We start from the raw sequence: 23375 nt of genomic DNA on the forward strand, positions 1-23375 counted from the left end.
TCAAGTGTGCTACTTCATTCTTGTGCCTTTATTACACTATGCTATGTCCTTTCATGCACTCAGTGTGCCTGCATTATACCCATATGCCCCTTTTTCTAGTATCTCTATCTAAACCACTGCACAACCACAAACGCACAGTTACAGAAGCCACACAGTCAGACAGTGGTTTAAAAGCATTTTATTGTTCATCGAGGCTACTTTACGTACAAAAAAGGTGGCCTGCCAAAACCTTTTTAGTAGGAGACACAGAGCCACAAATTTCTTGATACAAATTTCTTTTACAGTTCAGAGTGTTACTACCACGAAGCACATGCTATTTCCATTTCAAAAACGATCTGGAAAATGTGGTACAGTCACGAGTAAAGACTGACTCCTCTTTGATTTATCGGCACAATTTTCATGTTGTTTACTTGATTACAGATGCAAAATGGCCTCCACAGATGGGAACAGCAACATTAGATACAAGGGCGACATCCCCAAAGCCCATCTCAGCCTCACCAACTGGTAAAGAAGCAGATGAACTTGACCATAATGTTTATTACAAATATACAGTCAGGTCAGTTAAGTTTGGTGTTATAAACCAATCCAAAAAAAAGTTCTCAATGGGACTGATGATTTAACTTGTAGCTCAGTTCCCATTGTCATCAAAACACCTTCAAAACCCACATTTTATATTGCTTACATGCAATGGTGGAAATTTGACTAAGCTAGCCCATGACTATGACATGATGAATTTTATTTAATTTTTAATAGTTCAATGGAAATTACTTGGAAATGGCCGCCAAGACTCACCAGGCTAGTGGCAAAATTTATGTTCCATCAATGCAAAACATGCAAATTGCTCAAGAGGGCACTAAAAGGACAACCTCCCATTTGCTCACAAGTGAAACTTTTGTTCAGAAGTCACATGATTTAACACAAGTTAAATGATTGCAGAACATTGAGGACCAATGGAAATAGCGATTGTCACCGGCACACCAGTGGCTTACTGTGGTTTCATAAGTTTACTGTGTTCCTGCACTTGAACCTTTACTCTAACAAGACAAACTCTATAAACAAAAAAGATCAACTTTTTTCACAAAAAAAAAGAAAATGCAATGATTACAATATAAGGACAGGAAAACCAACAATTAAATAGCTACATATCATTAACAAATTAATTGTTCCTCAAAAAATACCTACGATTTTTTTCTCTGTACATTCGTTACGCACAGCGTAATGATGGTCTTATAGTTACCTATTATAAAAAAGTATTTTTTTTATTAAGTGATTTTCCTACAGTGTGTAGGGAGTGTGTCAAAGCAGAAAGAGAGCCTCCTACCTACAGGGTGGTAGTGAAATGATAACAGAAAAACAAAAATCCATGACACTGAGCCCTTTTCCCTCATGTTTTCTAGCATGTTAAGTCTTAATCGGGGGGGGGGGGCATTGCTGTGACACAGGTCGTGCTAACAGAAGCTCAGCTCCTGAAGCACTGCCCCCACCTCCAAAGCGTAGTAACGTACTTATTTGTTATGGAAATGTCTTCACTAGATTAAACGATGAAAAATGTTATGTATGTGAAGATTCTAGAACTTTAACCATCAGCTGGTGTTCTGTCACATCGGTTCTGAGGATGGAATGTGTGGACGCTCTAGAACACTGAGGGAGAGAACTCTTTAATGGATGTACTTGATTTTTTTTTTAAATTACCTAAAACAAACGAATATGAACCTCGTCACCTTTCAACATCAGCTTAGGGGCATGAAATGATTCTGTACTTTGCTACTTTTCTACTGCCCACCTGTTACAACCCCAGTTCTCTAAATTCTGTTATGGCACAAATGCTTGTTTGTTCCTTTATCATACGGTACGGATTTTATTGCAAATTTGCATGATGCAAAGACAAAAAAAGTGGACACATTGTAATTCTGCTAAAGACACAATAAAGCCTGGGACAGTTGGCCCCAGCTGGTTGTTAGCTCTGTGTGTTGATGTGGAGATGCTGGGTGTGTGTGTGAGGCCTGTACAAAGTTCCCTATAGGAGGAATGTTTGCCACCTTGGCACAGGCTCTTCCCACTTCATTTTCTCAGACTGCAGCAGTCTAGCTTCACTGCAGCAACATTACAATGTTGTTCAGAAAAGACAGCATTGAAGTAACAAAAAAATAAAGCCTGGACACCAAGCCAGGACACAAAAAGTCAACTGACGAAGGCTGAAAAAGCTGTGATGTCGCACCATGCATTCAGATAACCATAAATTATGAAGTGTTTTGTTTGCAACCATCTCGCTGCTATGTTTTTCATAGCTCTGAAACTTTTCTTCTCAGGCTGAGATGCTTTCCAGAAAAACAAGGCCCTGCTGACTAATTTGTGTCAGTTTGGTGTCTCAGCTTAGTCACGCTGAAGTTTGTAGCATCCTGTACCACTGATTGATCAACATCTTAAGAAAACCTTTACGGGCTGCGTATCCCAATGGCAACTCGACACTAGAACCGCCACTGCTGCGATGAGCGGTGGCGGTTACCGGGCCGAGGTGGTTTTGAGAAGCGCAGCTCTCATCGTTAAACAGAGCCTGTCCGGAGGCTGTCCCGCTATAGATGTTTGTTACCATACTGATATTAATGAAAAACAATTACAAAAGTGTAATAATAACAGTAACAATAATAATATGGAGTACAACTGACCCAGCAGTGAGTGTATAGTGTCTATGTCTGTTACTGACAATGAAAGAAGTAACAACTAACGTCCAAATGAAAAGTCTAATAGTAGTTAAGATTGAAATGCTTAAAAACATTAATAGATACCAGCTATTAAAAAAAAAAACATGCATCTGTAAAAGCATTAGTTTACCCTTCAAACCTTGTAGAAATCTACCAAACCACAGTGAGTATGAGAGGGAGGGGTGACAGGGTGTAAGCCAAATATAATTACACCTGTGTTCAAAGAGTTACAAAAACAAAAAGGCGCGTTTGAAGAGATGTGAATGATCTCTCCCCAGGTCGAGAAACCAGACTCTTTTTTTCTTTCTCCCCCAACCACAAAGTGACATGCGGCGTCATCTATCCCCTCATCACTGTCAGCAGTTAAGACCATGAAACACATCAAAGCACGTTGTTCAGCAGAGTGTAGCCTTCAACACAGTGAAGGTTGGACAACTGGGTTTTCAGGCCTAATCTCTCATAATGGCTGCGGTGTCCATCAACACCAACAGTTAGCTGACTTGATAACCTGACTGTGCTTGTGAAAAACAAAAAACAATTTGGCACAGCGTGTGAAGTTGTTTTATATGCTTTTTGTTGGGGCGGCAATATATTCGTCTACGCCGATACCAATCAGCACGGCTTAATTAAAAAAGTGGATGTACTTACAGCCTAGAGCAGGTATGCAGGGCTGGGAGGTCCAATATATTTACTATCCCAATATACTATGAATACTGGAGATACTGTATACATCATATGGTAGCCAAATTACTTTGCATATCTCTAACATTTCATACTGCCCACCAGTCCCCTGGTATGTACTTTTCTGTCAGGGTCAGAATGAAATTACATCCAGGTAGATTAAAATTTGGAGATCAAATAAGAGATTCCAACAAAAGCTGGATTATGCCTGATTGCGTCCACGCCATCAGTCCCAGTGTGTACATTGCCAGATTACAATTTTGACACGCCACCCTTTACCCACTACGGCAGTAGTGCAAATCAGACCAAGTCGATCACTTAAGCGTACACATACAGTAACAAAACCACCAGAACACATGCACAGGAGAGAGGGGGGAATGAGAGGATGAAAATAAAAATTAAAAAAAGAGATAAAACAGAAGGTGGAGATTACAAGATGGCTGTCTGTTGTTTTGTTTTCGAGGTGGGCAGTGAATAAACATCAGGTTCTGAGGTTTCTTTGGTAGCACAGTCAGGTGGTTTGTGATTATTTTCTCCAAAGTGTTTCTCACTTCAATTTTCTTTTCAAATGTCAGGCATCTCACAATGCAAAAGCAGTATACAGAACTACTGTTAAAGAAACAAAAACAAAACAAGAAGAAAAATTAATAATTAAAACACCGTCTTGCCTCTCTATGTACATATAACTACAGACACTTGCTCAGCTTCAAGCATGACATGCACGGGTGATGAATGATTGAGAAAAGGAGCAGCTCGATGCTCCAGTCAAGTCCCAAAGTCGAACCTCATCACCCATTACTGATTACGGTCTGGCATTCCCATACCAGAGGACAGAAGAAGAAAATAAAATAAACAACCTTGTTGTTATTGCTTGATTGATCCTCTATGAGTGCATAGAAAGAAAAAGCAGGTTTGAGGGTTTTGGATGTTTTTAGCAGACCAGCAGGCAGGCATTTCCTCTGGGATGCTGGTGACAGATCAAAGTGATGGAGGCATGGGTGTTGGAGCCGGGATGATTGGGAGGGCAGGGGAAACGGGAGGCAAATCCCTCTTTAACCCGTCCTCCTTCAGGAGACGACAGAAGGGGAGTGGTTGTGATTGACCATGTGACTGTCGGGGGAGGAGTTTGGGCTGCTGCCGGACGACGAGGGGCTCCCCTTGTTTTTAATCTGCAGCCAGGTCTCGCCCAGTGCCTTGGCGAAGTGGTCGTCCACCGAGCCCGTGATGGACACTGAGTTGGTGGCGGTGGGCTCGGGCTCCTTGTAGTTCTTCCCAAGACTGCGGCGGAAATGCTCTTCGATCACCGGGTCACAGGCTGTGTTGGCTAGAACAGATAGGGAGGGGATAGGAGAAGGCAAGAGACGGAGAGAGTTTTTAGTTCCCACAGTGAAACGTTGGTAATGTGCATTTTAGGACAATGGAAAAAATACTAACTCCAACATCTACTTCAGTTTTTCATTGCATTTTATTTTATTTTTTTAAATAACCGTTTTAAATTTCACTGTTAACCCCAATGAGATCATAGGGATTTCACTGGGATCATAAAACTGGCCACAGTAAAGTTATCAACCCACAGAAAACATGGCCGACACTCACAGACAGGACAAATAAAACAGACGCATGTTTGGCTAAGGCCTCAAGTGACTTTTTACGTAGAGAGATAACAGACAAGGTAGTAAAACAAAGCCTGTTGAGTCGTCACAATAACTCATGTGCTATAAACAGGAACTCCGACTCGCTGACAGAGATGATTTTTTTTTTCACTAGTTAAAGAAGTCAAACTGAATGTGGACAGCAGGCTGTGTTTTCCCTGAAGGGTGATTTGTACAAAAACTGCACTGTATGGGAAATGTGTTTGTTCCCAAAATTACATCCACATTTAGGGACACATGTGCCCAATATAGTATACTTGGTAACTATCAGCAATCTAGGATGTTACGTGTCTGTCTGTCTGTCTTCATCCACAAGAACACTTGCATGAGTGCACTCACTGTTGATTCTCCTGTAGCTGTTAGAGAGGCTTGAGCAGCCGTTGTGAGAAACCGGACAGTGAGACAGGTTGCAGTTGCGGTTGTTAGCTGGGGCGCATGTGATCACTGAAGGACGATTCTGAAACACAAGGACACAAACTCAACATTTAGGGATCTCCAAAAACAACAAACGATTGTGTCAAGAGCAGGTGCGAGAAGAGTAACTACAAAGAAAACTGAGTTAGAAATGCAGGAAATATTCATGTAAAGAAAACGGCCCAAAAGGGAAGTTCTGAAGCCTGAAGGAGAGAGAATGATTCAGTGACCACCCGGGCTTCAAAAATGTTTTGGCCAACAAGCCAAATAGGAAATTCTACTCTCCACCATCTGACGAGCCCAGCTAATGCAAGCACATTAGTCACATCTTGTGGAAGACCTACCAGAGTTGAGGTTTTACTAAAGATGTAGTCAGTACTAGAACTAAAGAAACAGGATGTGCAAGTTACCTGCTGGCGCTCCACGGCACTGACTGTGTGCGGCACTGTTGCCATAGCCGCTGTGGTGCTACGTGCAGACTCCACCGTGCTGTTTTTGGTGAGTGCCAATGGCTGGTCCATGCCGGCTAAGCTGGCCAGGTGGTGGTGGTGGTGGTGGTGGTGATGGTGGGCGTGGCTGTACAGGTGGTTGCTGTGGACTCCCAGAGCACTGGGCACCACCACACGCTCGATAGGACTGCGGCTCTGTTCCTTGCAGACGGGAGAGCTGCGATAGTCTCCGTTAGGTTTCCTGGGGAACAGAGGAGGTAGAGACAGAGAGAGGCACCTTAATTTATCATGCATATTGGGTTGTATTTATTTTATGTGTGTATTTTAGGGTTGGGATTTGATAGCACCATGTGGATTCTGAATCCAGTAACAAGACTGAATGTGAATAGGCCTACATATTGAATATATTTTGGTTTGGCTTCCAACTATTTTAAGTAAGAAAAAACTAAAAAACTGAAACTCAAGTTTTGCCAGATCCATAACATATTTGCTCTTTAGCTAAATGACGTTCCTACTAAAGAAAAGGTTATCTGATGAGAAAATCTGAACTTAAATAAACTTTGTATTTGAACCTACATGGCACCTGATTCAAAATGATCAAATAACAAAACTTAGGTGTCAGGGATGAGCTCAAAAGAAAACAAGATGAGGACAGACTGGAGTGTTGAGGCAGAAAATGGACACAGAAAAAAGTAGAGCAGCGGAGAGACGAATAAACACAGAGAGGTAAAAAGTGGCCCAGAGAGGAAGAGAAATAGATGAGGGAGTAAAGAGGGAAGAGAGAAGATAAACAAAAGAACAATTGTAAATGGGGCTCTGAGGCTATTAATACTGACCTCACACACACAAACACACACTCTCATACACACACTCAGATTGCAGGAGGGTTTGATAAGACTGTTTTGTAATAGCACATGCTCATACACACACACACACACACACAGGCACTCTCTCTCTCTCTTTGCTGTTCAGTCTAGGAAGCAGGAAGGAACACTCTCCTAACTGTCTCCAACATGGACAGACTCCAAACATATCCCTGCACAGAGGGGCAAACAGGCACAAAGTTCAAAGCTCTAAAGTGGTTTCGTCAGTACAGCAAATCAACTTTATCTCTCCAGTGGACTTGAAGCCAGCTGCACTCACTGCTGTCAAATGAAAAATCCTGCAGCACAGACACGAGCTGAGAAGTTGTCTCTGTCTGCATCTCACTGCCAACATTTGATTTAATCTGCTTAAGTTGTCGCTGAAATGTCTCTTCTTGTGTGTTTTTTTATTTTTTTTTACTCTTTCTTTCCCTTGACTTCTGTTCAACAACACACTGGCCACACTCATGAGCTGAATACTAAAGGTGAACAAAAAGGTAGGCTGGCTACACACTTTCCATATGAATGAGAGTTACTTCCCACCGCAAAGAAATCCCTTTGTTCTCTCCAATCGGTGAGCTCATATTTTAATCATTGAAAAAGCAGAGATAAGGATAAGGGAGTAAAGTAACGACAGTTTAACACAACACAGATTTTGGCCTCTTTTTTCCCCCTCAGCTCCCAGCTCTGATGATAATGACTTTGAAATGTTTTGATATGTAGTGAAGCGGTGGTGCCTGATACTGTGCACATTCGCTTACAGTTTAACAGGTAGCAATTATTTTGCTCAGTGCGTAAAATGTGGTCTGTTTGCTGAGTGAGAGTGTGTGTGTGTGTGTGTGTACGTACGCAACTGTGTATTACAGCCTTACTGCAGCTCCACTCCCCTCCTGCAATTTGAGGCCCAGTTACAGGGAGCAAGATTTACTGGTCTCGCCTCTCACTATCTCTTCTTCCCTCTCCAACTCCATACCAAAATGCATACACACATCCATTCATAAATCAGAACATACACACCGACTTCCTCCTTCCTAGACCAAAATACACATCATAGAAGCCTCAATTGGGAAAAATACATAAAATTTACTATAAATAAGCTTAACGTGACATTCCCTCTTTATTCTTCACCAGATACCGTGTGGAGGCATTTCCCCACCCATGTGAAAGAGTTTGAATGACAATACGCAACAGACTCAAGAGGGAATACGCTGCGGCGGCCCTTTAAGGTTTGTTTGGATGCAAAACACCAAGTTCAGGCAAACAGTTGTAGATCCGTGTGACCAGGCAACCTGACTGCTGGGTCAAGCATCTGGAGCCCACAGCACCGTCCTCCACAAATAAATAGTTTCCAGAGAATACAGAGGGGGATAGAGGAAGAGCTGAGGGGAGGTGGGGGGAGCTAGACTGTGAATGGTCCGGACCTCTACTACAAGAAAGAGTGAGGTCGGTATTTTCCTTCGTTTGTGCCGAGAGCTTACATTAGCAGGAACCCCCCTCTTCTTTTTTTCTGTCTTTGTCCGCCCCCCCTCACACACACAGCAAACTTCCTGAGGGTTAAAGAGGGAGACATTTGACCGACAGCTCACCAAAAAGCTTTCATGTTTTCTTATAGTGGCATCAATTTTCAGTTTCATTCTTTATCAAATAGTTTAAAAAGCACTGTGGAGTTAATCACATTACACCAGGCCATAGTAAAATGAATGTAGTGTTTAAATGATTTCTAAAGGAAACTTTTAATCAAATGCTACAAACCAGAGTCCTCCTGTATAACTCTGTTATCTTCAAATATAAACAATCCCTTGATTAGCTTAGAGGCAAAGAGATAATAAAGGTCTCCCTCTCTCTACCCCACCAGCAGCTGGGTCTTGAGTAAGGTTGCGGAAGTTGTTCCAAACTTTAATCATTGCCAAAGAGCAGGCATGCCCACATCCTCGCACAAGAGGGGCCGTTGCAGGAGCCAGCGAACGGGATCAACAAATCCGACCAATGAATGGCGTGGCTGTCGAATCCACCACCGCCCCCCACCGTTCCCCTCGCCTGATTGCCCACCAAACCCAGGACCGCATTTCATGCCAGGGATCAGGCATTCAAAAACCCACCCTGTGTCTTTGTGTCTCTTACTCACCTCTCAATTATCGTTAGGTTCGCAGCTGGGAAGAGAGAGGGAGAGGATGTGAAGGGCGGACGACGAGGGCTACACATGAGACATGGGGATGGGGGCGGTAACAAGGGATAGAGCTGAAGAGACAGGGTTGCCAGGTCTGGAGCTAGAGGAGGGGATGAAAGCGGGGGGTGGGGGGGGATAGAAAGGAGAGAGCGCCTTTGGAAAGTAAAGAACACTAGGACTTGGCACCTACAAGGGGTATGGGGAGAAAAACTGAATAAAAGAAGAGGCATAAGGAGTGAATTGTGGGGGGAAAAAAAGACAGGGGAAGAGGTTGGCGACGCAGCTTAATCTTATTTCACAATAAATGTTCACTGGGTTACTAATTACACTTGGAGCAAGCATCAATATGGAGTAAACAACAAACCTGGGGCAGGGAGAGAAGCACAGATCTAATATTGTACAGTCTGTATAGATGTGAGAGAAAGCACTAGCGCTGTACTATTTTATTGAGGTTTTCAAATGAAGCTTCGAATTCTGATTGTTTTAAGATGGTTATGTTCTAAAGCACAATTAAACCCGGCCACAACTCCACAAAAAAAGTCACCGTGTGACTTGTGTGACTGACATCAGAATGGACAGCTTGACACAATGAAATAGAGAGCAGATATCTTTTTGATTCTATTTTACTAAAGTCTAGGTTATGTGCAGCCTGGCATTAGTGGTAGTCACTGTGGTGGGCACTCACTGAAAGATCCCTTAATTTAAAACCCAGAGAGTCCAACCCTCGATACATAAATTATATACTTAGATATCTTGAACAATATTACACACTCAGATCTGTCATTAAATATAGCCTTTAAGTAACCATTCACATGACACTCCGTCTTCAAGTTAACCTCAAGTTAAAGATCACAACTGTGACCATGTGTTTGAATGACTTATAAAGGAAAAAAAACACACTGTTTGTAGATCTGTATTCCTGTACAATATGAAAACTTGTTCTTGCTGGGTTAACAAGCAGCTTTGTATGAGCTAACTTGTCTAATTGCCACAATGAAAAACTAAATAAAACAAATATAAACATAGGAACCAGGGAGTTTAAAAATATTGTTTAGTTTTCAAAAGTGTGTGCCAGGTTTAGCTCTATGGTAGACTGCCAATTTGGTGAGTTAGCTATATTATACAGGAGCTATAAAAGTTCTGTGCCGTTTCTCACAATTGTGCTCCCAAGTCTGCAGAGAAAACCTCACTACAAATCTTTGGTTGGGCAGACGTTCATATCCTACTCCTTTAAGAAATAAATAAAGAGCGAGAGAGAGAGATACACACACACACACACACACACACACACACACAGGAAACATCTGGGAAGAATCAGGGCGTAGAGAGGAGAAGATGACCAAAAAAAAATTAAAAAGATGAAGGCTCACCACAGGTTACAACCAGGCCCAGGCGCTGCAGAGGTCTGCAGAATCCCACAAAATGGACACACACACACACACACACACACAAAGTGAGCCACAGGGCCTACCCAGGCTATGTATATAAAGCATACAAACATCTCAGCACAGTTTGCATTCTCTGCTCAGTCCAGGTTTTAGTAGCGGGACTGAGCGGAAGTTACCAATAATATTTGTATCCTTTAAAATAGAACAGTCGACCCCAAGAGGAAATATACCTTAACAGATGTCGTTCACAGACTATTACTGCTATAAATCAAATAATCATCCTTGACATACAACATGCAATATAAAGTATTAAATGAAATGCTATATGTTAAATCATACATTATGCCCAATCTGAAAAGCAAGACAAACCTTGCATCATTTCTTTCAGCCATTTCAAATCTTTTCAGATTTCATGCAGAAGATCTGATAAATATCAAGCACACATTTGACAGTTAACTGACTGCAGAGAAAAAGAACTGAAGAAAATCCTTTGTTATTGAAGCTGGGACAGATCGGATATGGGATCAACCACAACAAGAAGGCAAAGAAAACAACATGTGAACACACACAGAAAAAAAAAAAAAAAAAAAACACCCATATGCTCTCCCTCCTTTCCTCACATGCTCACACACTGCAAAATAGTCCCATGTAAAACAAGAGGGTAACAATGACTTCACCAGGCTTGGCCACGCTCACACACACACACACACCCTCTCTTATTTTCTCTGCATTTGGTCTATGGAGAAACTTCCATGAGAACAACTTGCTGCTGAAGTTCCCAGTAGAAAGCAGCTGCAGTTACTGTATGCTACAGTACTGACTGCAGCAAGCTGAGGAACTTGGATCTATAGCCTTACCTTTCAGAGTAACATAGCACTAATGAGAAAGAAAGATTACGTATCATGTGAAAAGCGTGTATAGCTGAATAATTGTCCATATGCCAGCTTTTTTTCAGCAATTAAAATAATGAAGGGTAAAGAAATCATTATCATCAGGCTAAAGAACAAGAAGAACAAAGAATTGCTTGCTCCAAGCACTGATGCAGGTCAACTCATCAGGTTCATCACTGAGTAAAATAACTCTTATGTGTTATTGGTAATTCACAGAGAAAAACAACTCACAGTATTTAAAAAAAACACTCAATATGGTTACACAGAAAATATCATAAATTCTTATTCTCAACCAACCTAATGGCCACTGAGACACATGTAACCTGGCTGCAGTTATATTCCCAGATTAAAAGCCTATACAAGACCTTGCTCTGTGACTGCCTCTCGTTCTTAAGGAGGGATGAAACAGCTAAGCAAGAGGACTTTTAAACTGGCTGGCTTACAACTGCAGAGTGGCGGGCAGGCAGCAGCAAGCTTCCAGCCCGCAGGCTCCAGTGGACAGGATAAGGCTTCTTTGTTCAAGACTCCTCCTTCTCCTCAGAGAAAATGAGAAAGTAGCCCCTGCTGCCTGACAAGGAGCCCACTCACACACACACACACAGATGGACAAGCACACATGCATGCATGGACATCACATACTATGACACATGTGCATACCTGCACAACCACATGCAGACTCAGAACAGACAGAGATCATGTCCACATATCAGCCTGCCACTAAGACTGGCAAAGTTTTCAATCGGACTTTTATGCAGAATTCACATAGCCCCGCCTCAAGTCGGTGGTGTCAGTTGTCTGTCTGTGTCAACACTCATCGAAACTTACAAACTTGCAGACAAAACAAAGCCATCGAGAAGCAGCTCAACAACAAACAAAAAACAACCAACCAAAAAAATGCTTGTTATTTAGCACACAGGAAAATTGCCATTCAAGCAAAGACAGAGAAAACTGTTTTTTTTTTAAAGAGGAGAATGAACACAAAAGCTGCCAAACATGCAAGAACAGTCAACATGGAGCAGAGCAATCAGTGCAGACAAAAAAAACAAAACAAGCTACACAGACAGAAGCAGCTAGAATGGTGTCAGATAACCATCTCTGGAAATATGAACTGTGTGTGTGTGTGCGTGCGTGTGTGTGTGGGAGGGGGGGGTTTGCAGGGGTTCATTTTCTGGTTTTCAGTCTAGCCTTTTCCCAAGAACTAAGTCCATCGTTTTCAAATTAAACCTAATCACTGTTCCTACAATTGAAAGATGACTTAAATGAAGCAGAAAGCTTGTGTATGTTCAGTAAAGGCAAGTCGACCGTGAAGTACCCTCCAGTGTTTTCTATAGAGGCTGTTTTTCCCCACTATTTTTAACAAAACTTTTTCTGTAACGACAACCCATCATTCTCCACTTTAGTGTAATCACTGTTCTTTAGACAGGCACGACAGTTCAAACGAGGAGGGAAACTTTTCAGAGGCCGACTCTTGACGGCAGGTTTCAACAAGTCACTCCCAAGCAGCTACCTTTGCCAGGGAAAGGATGCCCTCAGAGAAAGCTCAAATTAAATAACTAAAAATAAGACATATAGAGGATGGCCCTGCGGCAAATAGGTTCCCAGAATGGAAAAAAAAATATTTTGATGAAGCTTGTAGAAAGCCTTGTATTTAACTTCAAGTTGCAACAAGTCAACTAGCAATTGACTTTTCTTGGGCAGAGATTAACCTACAGCAACTACAGTCAAATGACTTCAAGGACATAATTAAAATGAAGGTTAAATAAAGGGATTATGGCTTATCACAGGTTTCTTCTAGGAAATAATCACAGTACAGTGAGCAGTTTGAAAACTCTTAAAACCTCACAGACTATTTAGATCAGTTTCATTTTCACAGAACCCAATTTTAACTTCACAAATTGGTTGCATTTAGAAGCTGTGGCTAGGAGTTGCGACACCAACTGAAAGCTGATATGACAATAAGTCCCATTGTACTTAGTCAGGCCGACTTACAAAATAAAAATCCAACTCGTGATACGCGAGTAGGAGCATTTGCTTATCAATGTATGCAGAAGTTAACCGCATCGTGCAAGAGACATTTCTCAGAAGGAAGTGAAAAACAACTGAGACAAGAGAATTAAACACCAAGTGGGGAGACGGATTTACTGCCTGGCTTCTCTGAAGAGTATTATGGTAATTCTCCCACCACTGACACATCCATAACTAAAAACAAGATGACTTTGCACAAATGCCAAGAAAAAGAAGCTAATCCTTTGTTATGTGTGCCCAGATGGTCACAAGATGAGGGAACAAAGACCCCCCCCCCCAAAAGTCATAGATTCCTACCTGTAACACAAGCCATGCAAAAATATCCCTGCCCTGTCACACAGGACAGTGAGCACATACAACTTTTGCAATTACTTTTGTCGTGGTGAGACTCACCAGGCAAAAGCCCTTAACTTATTCTGGAAATAAAATTTATTGATATTTATTTATTTGTATCTGTATGTTCCAAACCACCGCTTCACCAATAAACTACTACTAATACCCTATTTATGAGAATGCGAAAGTGGATTTAGCCATTTTGTAAAGTGTTTCGAACATACAGATCATGCAGATCATTTTGCAGAGGAGTGAATTATACTGCAGGAGTGATTTGAGAAATTTCCTTGGACATTCAGATACTTTTGCATTTGCTACAACTCTCGTTTGCCATTTTAATTAATTGTAAATGCTATAAATACAAGCTCACAGCAGCTGCACAAACTTCCCAGCCTTTAAAGTCTAAATGGTGTTTGTGCCATCATGCACTAATGACAGCATGTACTGCATGTGCATCCACACATGCATCTGTCTGTTTGCACATGCTTTGCCACATAAATACATTGGCAGTAACAGTGCTCTACTCTTAATCCAGGGCTTCTATTATATCCAGTGTATCATCTACTGGGTTCCGTTGTGTCACGTCACAGAAAACAAGTGACTGTGATGAAAGCAGTCACACAAAACCAGCTATCCTTCATTTTTAATATTACTGCTATTTTTGGCTACAGGACATATTGCTAACAATTAGCATCCATGCAGAACTGCAACGCTCTATCTAACACCTCCTTGACTGTCTGCAATAAATAGCAATGGCCCATGACTGACTCAGTCAAACCGAAAAAGAGAGAGGGAGAGAGCTCTGACTCCACTGCCCCCAGCCCTAGCAGGGCTTCACCACCAACCAGCGCTCCAGAATCTTTGGAATCTCTGGAAGTGGGAATGTGGGAACGCTGGAGATGTGAGTAATCTTTCTGTTGCGCAGTCCGTTTCCAAGCTTCCAGAGATCTGCGGCTATAAGGGGAACACCGTGAGGCCAGCTAAACCTGGCATAGCACCCTGGAGTCCAAACTGGGACTTCTGAGAAAGCCTGCCTGTGCACAGCTCCACCAAGTGAAGTAATTTTGTATGCATGTAGCTTCTAGGCAGCAAGGTGCTCTCTTCAGTGTGTGTGTGTGTGTGTGTGTGTGTGTGTGTGTGTGCGCACGCAAGAGGCAGAGACAGGAGAACAAAGAAAATCTGAGACACATATTTTTTACCAGCACCTCAGGAAATGAGCACCTAGAAAATAACTCTATTTCAAGGTCTTCAAAATGGATTTTATTAGAAAGTGTGTAAGTGCAACAACTAATGAGTGTTTCTCAGCGTGTGTACTCACAGCTGCGCAGCAAACAGTCGGCTCATCTTTGCCACATGCTCGTTGTCGTCCATGTCGCTGTCCCCCTGGTCCCCGCTCAGCTTCCTCTTGGTGGGGCTGATGGGAGGAGGACCCGTCCTGTGGCTGGAGATGGAGGAGATGGAAGAAGAGGATGATGACGACGAAGAGGAGGAGGAGGAAGAGGAGGAAGATGAGGACAGAGACAGGGACTGGAGTCTGGGGTCGCCCCTCAAAGCTGCTTCACCTGAGAAGAGGAGAAGATGAAGGAGAGAGTGAGTTATTAGTGATGCTGAGCCTCTATTACAAAGTTTGAGAATTCAAACATCTTTATGAGGACAGAGAGCAGGTAAAGTCTACTTTTACACCAACTCTAAAAGAGGCAAGGAAGCTCCAGAAATTTAGAGTACAATGAAAAAAAGAACTATTATTATTATACAATGAGAATATTTGTTAAGTTTTCAAACATGACTGAGCATGAACTGACACTCATGCCTTTGCTGTCAACTGACACGTTTACACTCCCAACAGGGTGCTCAGCCATGGATGTAAATTAGGGGTAATTAGTCAAAATGATGGTATGTTCAAGTAGGAAGCAATATTTTTATTGCCACTTTAAACAAGTTGACCACAAAAACTACTTCATGACAGTGTTACTGTACAGGCTGTGTTCCAGGTCAAACTTTGGATTTTGTTGACTTTTACTGTTTGCTGAGTGAGGCACAAACCTCTGGCATAAGCAGAGGAGTATCTGGTTAGGAATGTTTTGGAAGAAATAGCTGTGGATGGGTTCTGCATATGTGTGTGTATGTGTGTGTACTATATCTCTCTGTGTGTCTGACTCTCTCTGCTTCCCTGCAGTCTTGTCCTGGTACAGAAGGCCTACAGAATCGTCAGTGAGTGGGAGTAAGAGCAAAAGAGAATCAGGAAAACTACCACTGGCTCTGTCTCAGCGCGGGGACTTTCCACTGCTTCGACCTCATGTATCTGTCTGGCTCTTCCAAAACAAAACATGAAGCCTCGACTCGCAGCTTTCTTCATAACTACTCCCATAAAAAACTGTTGGTTACTAACACTATCCCATGTAATGCAACGCCAATTGATTGTTCCTGCTTCATTTCAAATGACGTTGATCATATATTGGAGATTTATTTATTTTTCTGCAGAATCAAAATGAAAACCCTATCACATAAAAGAAACACCCGGACGATATACAAGTATAAATGCATCAGTGCCGATTAGCATCACAGCAGAGACATAACCATTCAAAAAGTATTGTTCTAAATGTTTGTCCTTATTACTTTTAAAGTTGTGATGACTCTGCTGGACACTTCTTATTGATTCTGGGAATTTAAATACACATTGTTTATTTTGAATATTTTTTTAAAAAGGTGATTATCGGATTTTACAAATCTGGATGAAAAGTGAAGTTAAAATACTATTTAGAAGCATAACACTTAGAGAAAGTCTCCTGTATGGGATTCTTTTGTTGAAAGAAAACACAATGACTTTTGGATGCATGAGGTCATAAAATCTGATAGAAAACCAGTTCAACCCCGATCTGAAAATAATTATATCATTAAGTCATTCAGAAAGCTGTAGCACTCACACACACAAACACACACACCCTGAAAAGGCTTTGTAATGTAATAAAAATATGTGCTCTATTCCTCCACTGTTTCTATGCATGTTTAGTTTTAGCATGGCCTCCCAAACACAGCAGCAGCTCCTCTCTCTCTCTCTCTCTCTTTCTCTCTCATGTTCCTGCTCGCCCCACTGTGTACCATGGCAACAAGGGTGACATCATTGTTTTTGGCAGGGCAGAGGGATGGCAATAAAAGGAGGGAGACTGTGACACTACACTGTCCAATCAGGGTCCAGGACACATAAAAAGCTTATCAGAAGCTCAGGAGTGAGGCGCTCAACAAGGGTCGAATCTGCAAGTGTTTCCCCTGCAAACAAATAAGACATTTGGCCGCATAAGTCAAACACTGTTGACCGACCTGCTGCGTAACAGTGAACCTGAGCAACATTACACTCAGTTACCAGTTAGGTGTACAATCTAAAAACTAATGAAGCCCTGCATTCATGAAGGTCATGATATTTAGTTTTTTGTTGACAGCGGTTTAGAGAGATGAATTCAAAGTCATTTTGGAGGCAGTGTGAGATTCAGTTGTTACAAAATCCGAACACAGATTTACACTACATTAGTTCTAGCTAGGGGTAACTAAATAAACTGGCGACTGGGTGTATAGATTTGCATTAAAAACAAAACTCTGTGAGGCATGCCTCTTTCAACATGACAGACTTTTAAAAGTAAAATGTTTGTGTTGGTGTTTCTGAAGCCTAGTTAAAATGTAACCAAATGATATTTGAACAGCATTGGGTAAAAAAAAAAATACACAGGATGAAAATGCTAGAATAGGACTCTCTGCTTTGCCCTTCTGTCTTTTCATGCAGTTTAACCTCAAAAGACAGTTGGGAACAAGAAGACGTGCTATGCTATACACAAGAAAATTAGCTACAGCGTGTATGTATTAGAAATACTGACACAAAGTATAACAATTTATCTATTCTGCATATTTGTTTAGCACATAAAAAAACATTGCAATATTACTAAATTCAACCAGCAGACAATCAGTGGAAAGACAGGCTATTGCACAGAAGTAAAGCTCCACTCCACTATCTTTTCCCCTCTGCTCGCTCAGTTCATTAGGTCCACATGATCAAAGCCTATTTCTCTTGACAGAACTTCAAACAGCTTGGAATCAGGATGAGATTGGATTACAAACGGAGGTGAACCTCTCTATCACTCCCATTCCCTCCCTCTTTCTCCCCTCTTCCCTTTCCCCCTTCAGATACTTAAAAAAAGATGAGTCCAAGCATGTCCTCTTCTCTCTCTCTGCAAAGTGATTATTTTTGGCGGAGTTTCTCTGTAACCTGAACTTGCCCCCCTGGGTTGCCGTAAAAGAAAATGTTTAAGTCCATAGAGGTTTTAGGCTTTAAATACTTAAAAAGGACATACAAAAAAAGCTCAGAACATCTCGTCTGTGTGAGCTGAACTTTTAAACCGGACGTTAGATTGGTTTGATCTCTGACAGAAAGAGGAAGGGAGAGCAAGACAGACAGACGAGGAGGGAGAGACGTTGACAAAAGTACATGGCTTTGAGGAGGTTTTCAACCTTGTTTATTTTCTCCTGCTCAGCACCAAAAAGGGACAGTCAGCATTCCCCAGCACCCCTCACTGCCAGGCATACAACTGGTAGCAGCTTTACAGAAAAAGAAAGAGAGCTGGAGGGAGAGACAGATGAACAGACAAACAGAGAAAGAGAGTGGCAGAGGGCTAAAACACTGCAGGGCGGTCAAATAGTGCAAATCAATCACACAACTGGCTAAAAACAATCATTTCCAAAAATATAATCAACAGCACAGTTTAATATGGTTGTGAAACATAATGGTTTGAAATGAAATGGGAGCAATCAGTTGGTGTGCTACTGCAGGAGATTGGAGTGTACAGTTAGCAACTGTTTACAATGCTGCAGCAGGCAACCAGGCGTTCTTGATCTGCAAATTAATGGACTTCCTTGATCAGTTATTGTAATAAAATGAATGTAATAATGGCATACTCTGTATGCTACACTGAGCGCTAAACGGCACACGGTAGAGGTTAGCTGTCTTGTTCTAAAGCATGACAACAGGGTTCGATTCCTGCTATGCTACCTGGCACCATAAGCACAGATTGCCCGCACTTCAAGGCCAACTTATATATGACTTCATAACTGCTGTTAAATTTATAGATTTAATATGAATTCCCAGAACTGCTTTGTATTCAAAATCAACACATTATTGCTTTTGACACATTCGTCCATCCACTCGGGGCTACAACACAAGAAGGCAATGCTAGATGTGATCTTTCGAAGCCCAAAAGTGAGATGAGGTAAGTGATACAGACAGAGAAGGTAACATGGGTCAGACAGAAAACACTGATACTGTGTAGATCAATGTCACTTAACCAAACTTTGTCAGTCAGAATCTGTGTTACCGTAGCATAATTAACAGACAGAAATTACTATCAACCTTTCATTTCACTATAGCACATAAATCTACGTGTGATTCTTTTTGTCGTTTTGTTTCACATTCAAGCACGGGAAAAGTCACAGAGGGAATTGGATGGAGATCAATGTCTTAATACTAAACTTTGTCAGTCAATGTATTAGCCCCCAAAAAGCCATAGACATCAATGAAATAGTTCCATTTATCTTGTTATCCTTGTCTGTTTTTAATCACACTGACAAAAAGCTCACTGTGTGCCACTTCGCATCCTTCCAAAAACTGACCCGATCCTTAAACTAATCATTAAACCTTAGACAGTTATTCAAAAGCATTAAATTGTGTAGTGTGCATGTTTGATTATGCTAAACGCCAGATTTTTTTTTTTTTTTAAATTAGGCCACACCGAACCTTTCTCTTGATCAGGGTACAGGTACACACATACGAGACAACTGACACACCTGAACGGGCTAATTTTAATGATGACAACAGTGAGAAAGCTTCAGTATAGAAGTGAAGCTCTTGGGATAGTGCACCGGTATGTATGAGTATTTGTCAGGAATGTATTTGAGTATGTGTGCTCATGGATACAACAAGATGTCTGCACACTGAAGATCACAAAGCTCCGACCCCTTCTTGGCTCAACATGTTTGAACACGAAGGGCTTTTCTTTCACTCTTTTTACTGATTGGCTCTTTTCCATTTGTGTTCTTATCATGAGACACATGATAAGAGTGAGGCTTTAGCTCAGTCAGCTAAAAAAAAAAACACACACACAAACCAAAAAAAAACAAATAGATGGGCGAATCCTGCCTTTATGTGGTTCCAGAGATAGAAATAATGTATTGTGTCTAAATCTATCACATAAAAGAAACACCCGGACGATATACAAGTATAAAAATAACACTAAAAAGTAGTCCCCTCCCCTCTTCACTCCTGTAATTTTCTTCACTGGGATAGACAGGATGAAACCTGAGAAAGATGAAGCTCTGCTGTGACACATACAACCCTTCTGACTGGCTTCAGTCCCAGGCCAGTGGCAGTCTTATCCGTCACAAAAATGGCTCAAGAGCCCAAACCCCTGAGGAAACTTGAAAAAGCCACATGCCTATAAGCAAGTTTTAGCTGCAGTTTTTCAAACAGGAATTACAGCAACACAACACTCTTGCTTGGAGAGACCACAATCACATGCATAATCGCTAAAACCAAACATCTTCCCTTCCTTACTTGCTCATATAAAATGGTACTTGGACACCTGCCGGAGTGCCTCTCTGACCCTCCCTGCAAATCTGCAAAATGGTTTTCAATTGCACGGATGCACAAATTCATTATGTTACATGTAGAAAGGAGCTGCTAACTGTGGTACAGTAACAGTAGGGGAAATAAGCCCAGCAGAGAGGGAGAGATGAAAAGAAAGCCTTTTGTGTTTTGTATAAATCAACCTTGGACGGGCATTAATCATTAGTCACAACCTTTAACAACTCTTCACTATTTACAATCCTAACATGAAATTTTAGGTGAATTTCAGTAGGAAAACCACAGGTCGGATTCAATCTAAACTTAATTAAACAAGGAATTATATTATTTCAATGTTGGAGTTCATTATGCATGTTGCAGTAGAAATCAGGGGCGGAGAGACAGAGGAGGGAACTTGTATTTAGCCCCCAGAAAGACTGGATGATATTACAACCTGACATGTGAGCACTAGCTGCAGAGCGGAGGACAGGAGTTACACTGCTTCAAAGTCAGTCACTTTGCAAAAGGCATGGAAGCTCCTGGTCTGTGTGTCCACATGACATAACATGAAATACTAAGCTGCCCTGCTAGAAATAACTCTTAAGCCACACTGCAGAGTTAGGAGAAGACAAGCCCCAGCCCTCAACAAATACACATATTATCTTAAAATGCAAAAGCAGTTTGTTGTGCTGGGTTCAAATCACTAAAAAACATATTGTGTCAATCCTTGAGACTTTGTCAGAATCTGATTCAACTAACTTACAGGCAGACAATTAACCACAAATATCACAACGATAGGAATGCAAGAGGTTGGTATGAATAAAAGAGAGCAGAAAGTCTGAATAAATGAGCAACGAACTAGTAACAGAGTGAATCAGCCAAAGGAGAGCCATTCACACATGGCTTCCAGTCTATTGAACTATTCAGCATTTGGCCTCAATCATTAGACAGGTCTTCTTCAAAAATGAAGAGACAAGCTTATAAACATGCAGTTTTTCAGATAACGAGCAAATAACGTTAGGTAAAAGTGAAAATTTACGCTTTATTAACTACATTTACTAACGTTACGTTGCTAACGTAAATTACGTTCTGTGGAAAAATAACGTATGTTGGCGTTACGCTCAAAACGTTAAAAAGTTACAACCAGTTAAAGAAGTCATTATTCATAAGTTGCGTAGGAATTCAATTAATCAACGTGTATTAAATCCTACAACTTTTCTCTGCAATACGTGCAGAAAAAAACAGCTAGGCTACCGCAAGTAACTTGAGTGAAAACTTCGACCAACAACGTCGCTAACTTAACGTTAACTCGGCGTAACGGCCACTGCCGAGCTTTTTAGAAACAACCGTAGTAACACCCTCAAACCTTTCACTTTACCTTCGTAGCAGAGAATGCCAATGTTGTTGTTCATTTTGTCCAGGTACTGGTAGTTCAACAGGTCCATTTTCGTTAGTAGCATTTATCGAGTTTTAACAAAAAAAATACCAGCTTTTTCTCCTTCTCTCAAACGACGGTCAAAAAGCTAAAGGCCCAGCCTCCAACTTTGATTTATCTAGAAGTCTCTTTAATAAAATGAAAACCAGCGGAGAGGATCGACACCAGATCACTTCAGTTATTCTAACGACTTTACTTTTTTGAAATACAGGTAAATGTATCGCAGTGACAGAGAGCAAAACAAAGAGTAGCGCCAGTTCTCCTCACAGCCAGCTGTAAGTCGACTGCACTGACACGCAGGCTATGCTTGGTATGACTCCTATGCTGCACCAGTGGTTTCCTCTGTTGCTGAGAGGGGCGCACTGGGCATGCTCGCTAAATCCCTGGAGCGCCTCAAATATCAGGGATGTTTTACGCGCAAGATCAGCCTCTCCAAACTCATGCACAGAGAAAGAGAGAGGAGAGCGCCAGAGAGACCCAACGGGCTGCAGCAATCCCGTATTACATTTTTAAAGTATCACAAGTCTCAGTGCAGAAGTTTTGCCACAGGATATTAAAACATGCCCAAGATTGTTGTGGAACAACAGACGCACCTGAGATACCAAAGAATATAGAAGTGATAACTGAGATTAAAAGGTGCCATAAAGGTTGCCATAACCTTATCGCAGGGTGTGAGTCCCTGCAGTGATAACATAAAAGTTATAAACTTTGATAAGTCACTATAAATGTACTGTTTACAGATATGGGAGCACAGAGATGACACAAAGGAGAAAAAATAGCCAGGAGGGTAAAAAGAAAGGTAACAGTGTTTCTCTTGAAGGGGTTTCTGATTATAAAACGTTAATTTTGGCAAAGATGGTGATGTACCCTCAATCTACAATGTGTTGATGTGTCAGGCCCCTTCCAACAGAATATAATATAATAGACTAAGGACTTTTCTTTATACCGTGATGACGCCTCAAGTAGGTATGTACACATGTTTACACATGTAAAAAGAAAAAAATAGAGCAGATTATATAATCTATATATTCAATGTGCAATGTGAACAATTGCTTATAGCTGTCTTATACATGGAAGGAAAGCAAACTTCACTGTGTTGATGTTAATAGACATAAAAATTTACCAAGTCCCAGTGAAGTCGCCTCAATTTCAGAGTGGTTCTCTCCTGCCCTCTGGTGCTTGAGATGGGCTACTCCAAGGTTATATCTTCAATAAAAGTTATTGATGTGGAAAAAGCAGGAGGCAAATGGGATGAAAAGAGGAAATATGTAGGCTATCATCATCATAGATGAACAGTGAACATGGCTGTCATCGCATTATATAGAGAAGAGTTTCCTCTGGGTACGTAATTGAGAACATAATGAGCAGGGTGTGGCTGTACTTTAGAGTGTGACTTTACATGCAAACACACATTTGCTATGCGCATGTTCTCATGTGACACATACCCGCAAAAAAACACACACTGACCGGGAAATGAGAGGCGTAAGACAAAATGATGTCACAGCCAACTCAATAGACAAGACCTGGTTTTGAGGTCAAATTAAACATATTCTCAAAGCAATAGAAATGACTCAGAAAGAAAGAAAAAAAAACATTTTGTATTGCCTTGCCTTCATCCAGTCTGGCACCCCTGGATCTTTACCTTGGTAAGACTGCCATGCCAAGAAAGGAACAAGGGGAACCACTAAGAGAGAAAATGAATTAGGAGGAAGAGATAAAGCTTTCAGGTGGATTTACTTTTCTATCCTGGGCTAACCAAAGTTATGGCCGTTTCG

The 23375-nt window shown here is 41.4% G+C and overlaps 1 protein-coding gene across 2 annotated transcripts in view; it reads right to left on the minus strand.

Annotated features, from left to right (window-relative positions):
* Positions 1–162: 162 nt before the first annotated feature.
* Positions 163–23375, minus strand: part of vgll4b (vestigial-like family member 4b) — a 38327-nt gene continuing 15114 nt past the window's right edge. Inside the window, exons 1-5 of one of the 2 annotated variants that reach the window (XM_038697787.1) lie at positions 21544–21917; positions 14883–15126; positions 5860–6139; positions 5375–5492; positions 163–4707 (exon numbers count right to left, since the gene is read on the minus strand). In XM_038697787.1, the coding sequence (XP_038553715.1) occupies positions 4451–4707; positions 5375–5492; positions 5860–6139; positions 14883–15126; positions 21544–21625 (981 nt within the window). In that variant the 5' untranslated portion in view covers positions 21626–21917 and the 3' untranslated portion in view covers positions 163–4450. Of the gene's footprint in view, positions 4708–5374; positions 5493–5859; positions 6140–14882; positions 15127–21543; positions 21918–23375 lie in introns of those variants that run through there. The other variant, XM_038697788.1, reaches the window with a different exon arrangement.

Source organism: Micropterus salmoides, unplaced genomic scaffold, assembly GCF_014851395.1.
Source record: "Micropterus salmoides isolate LMB-PRFRI ecotype aquatic unplaced genomic scaffold, ASM1485139v1 Ms_hic_scaffold_4, whole genome shotgun sequence".
Classification (NCBI taxonomy): domain Eukaryota; kingdom Metazoa; phylum Chordata; class Actinopteri; order Centrarchiformes; family Centrarchidae; genus Micropterus; species Micropterus salmoides.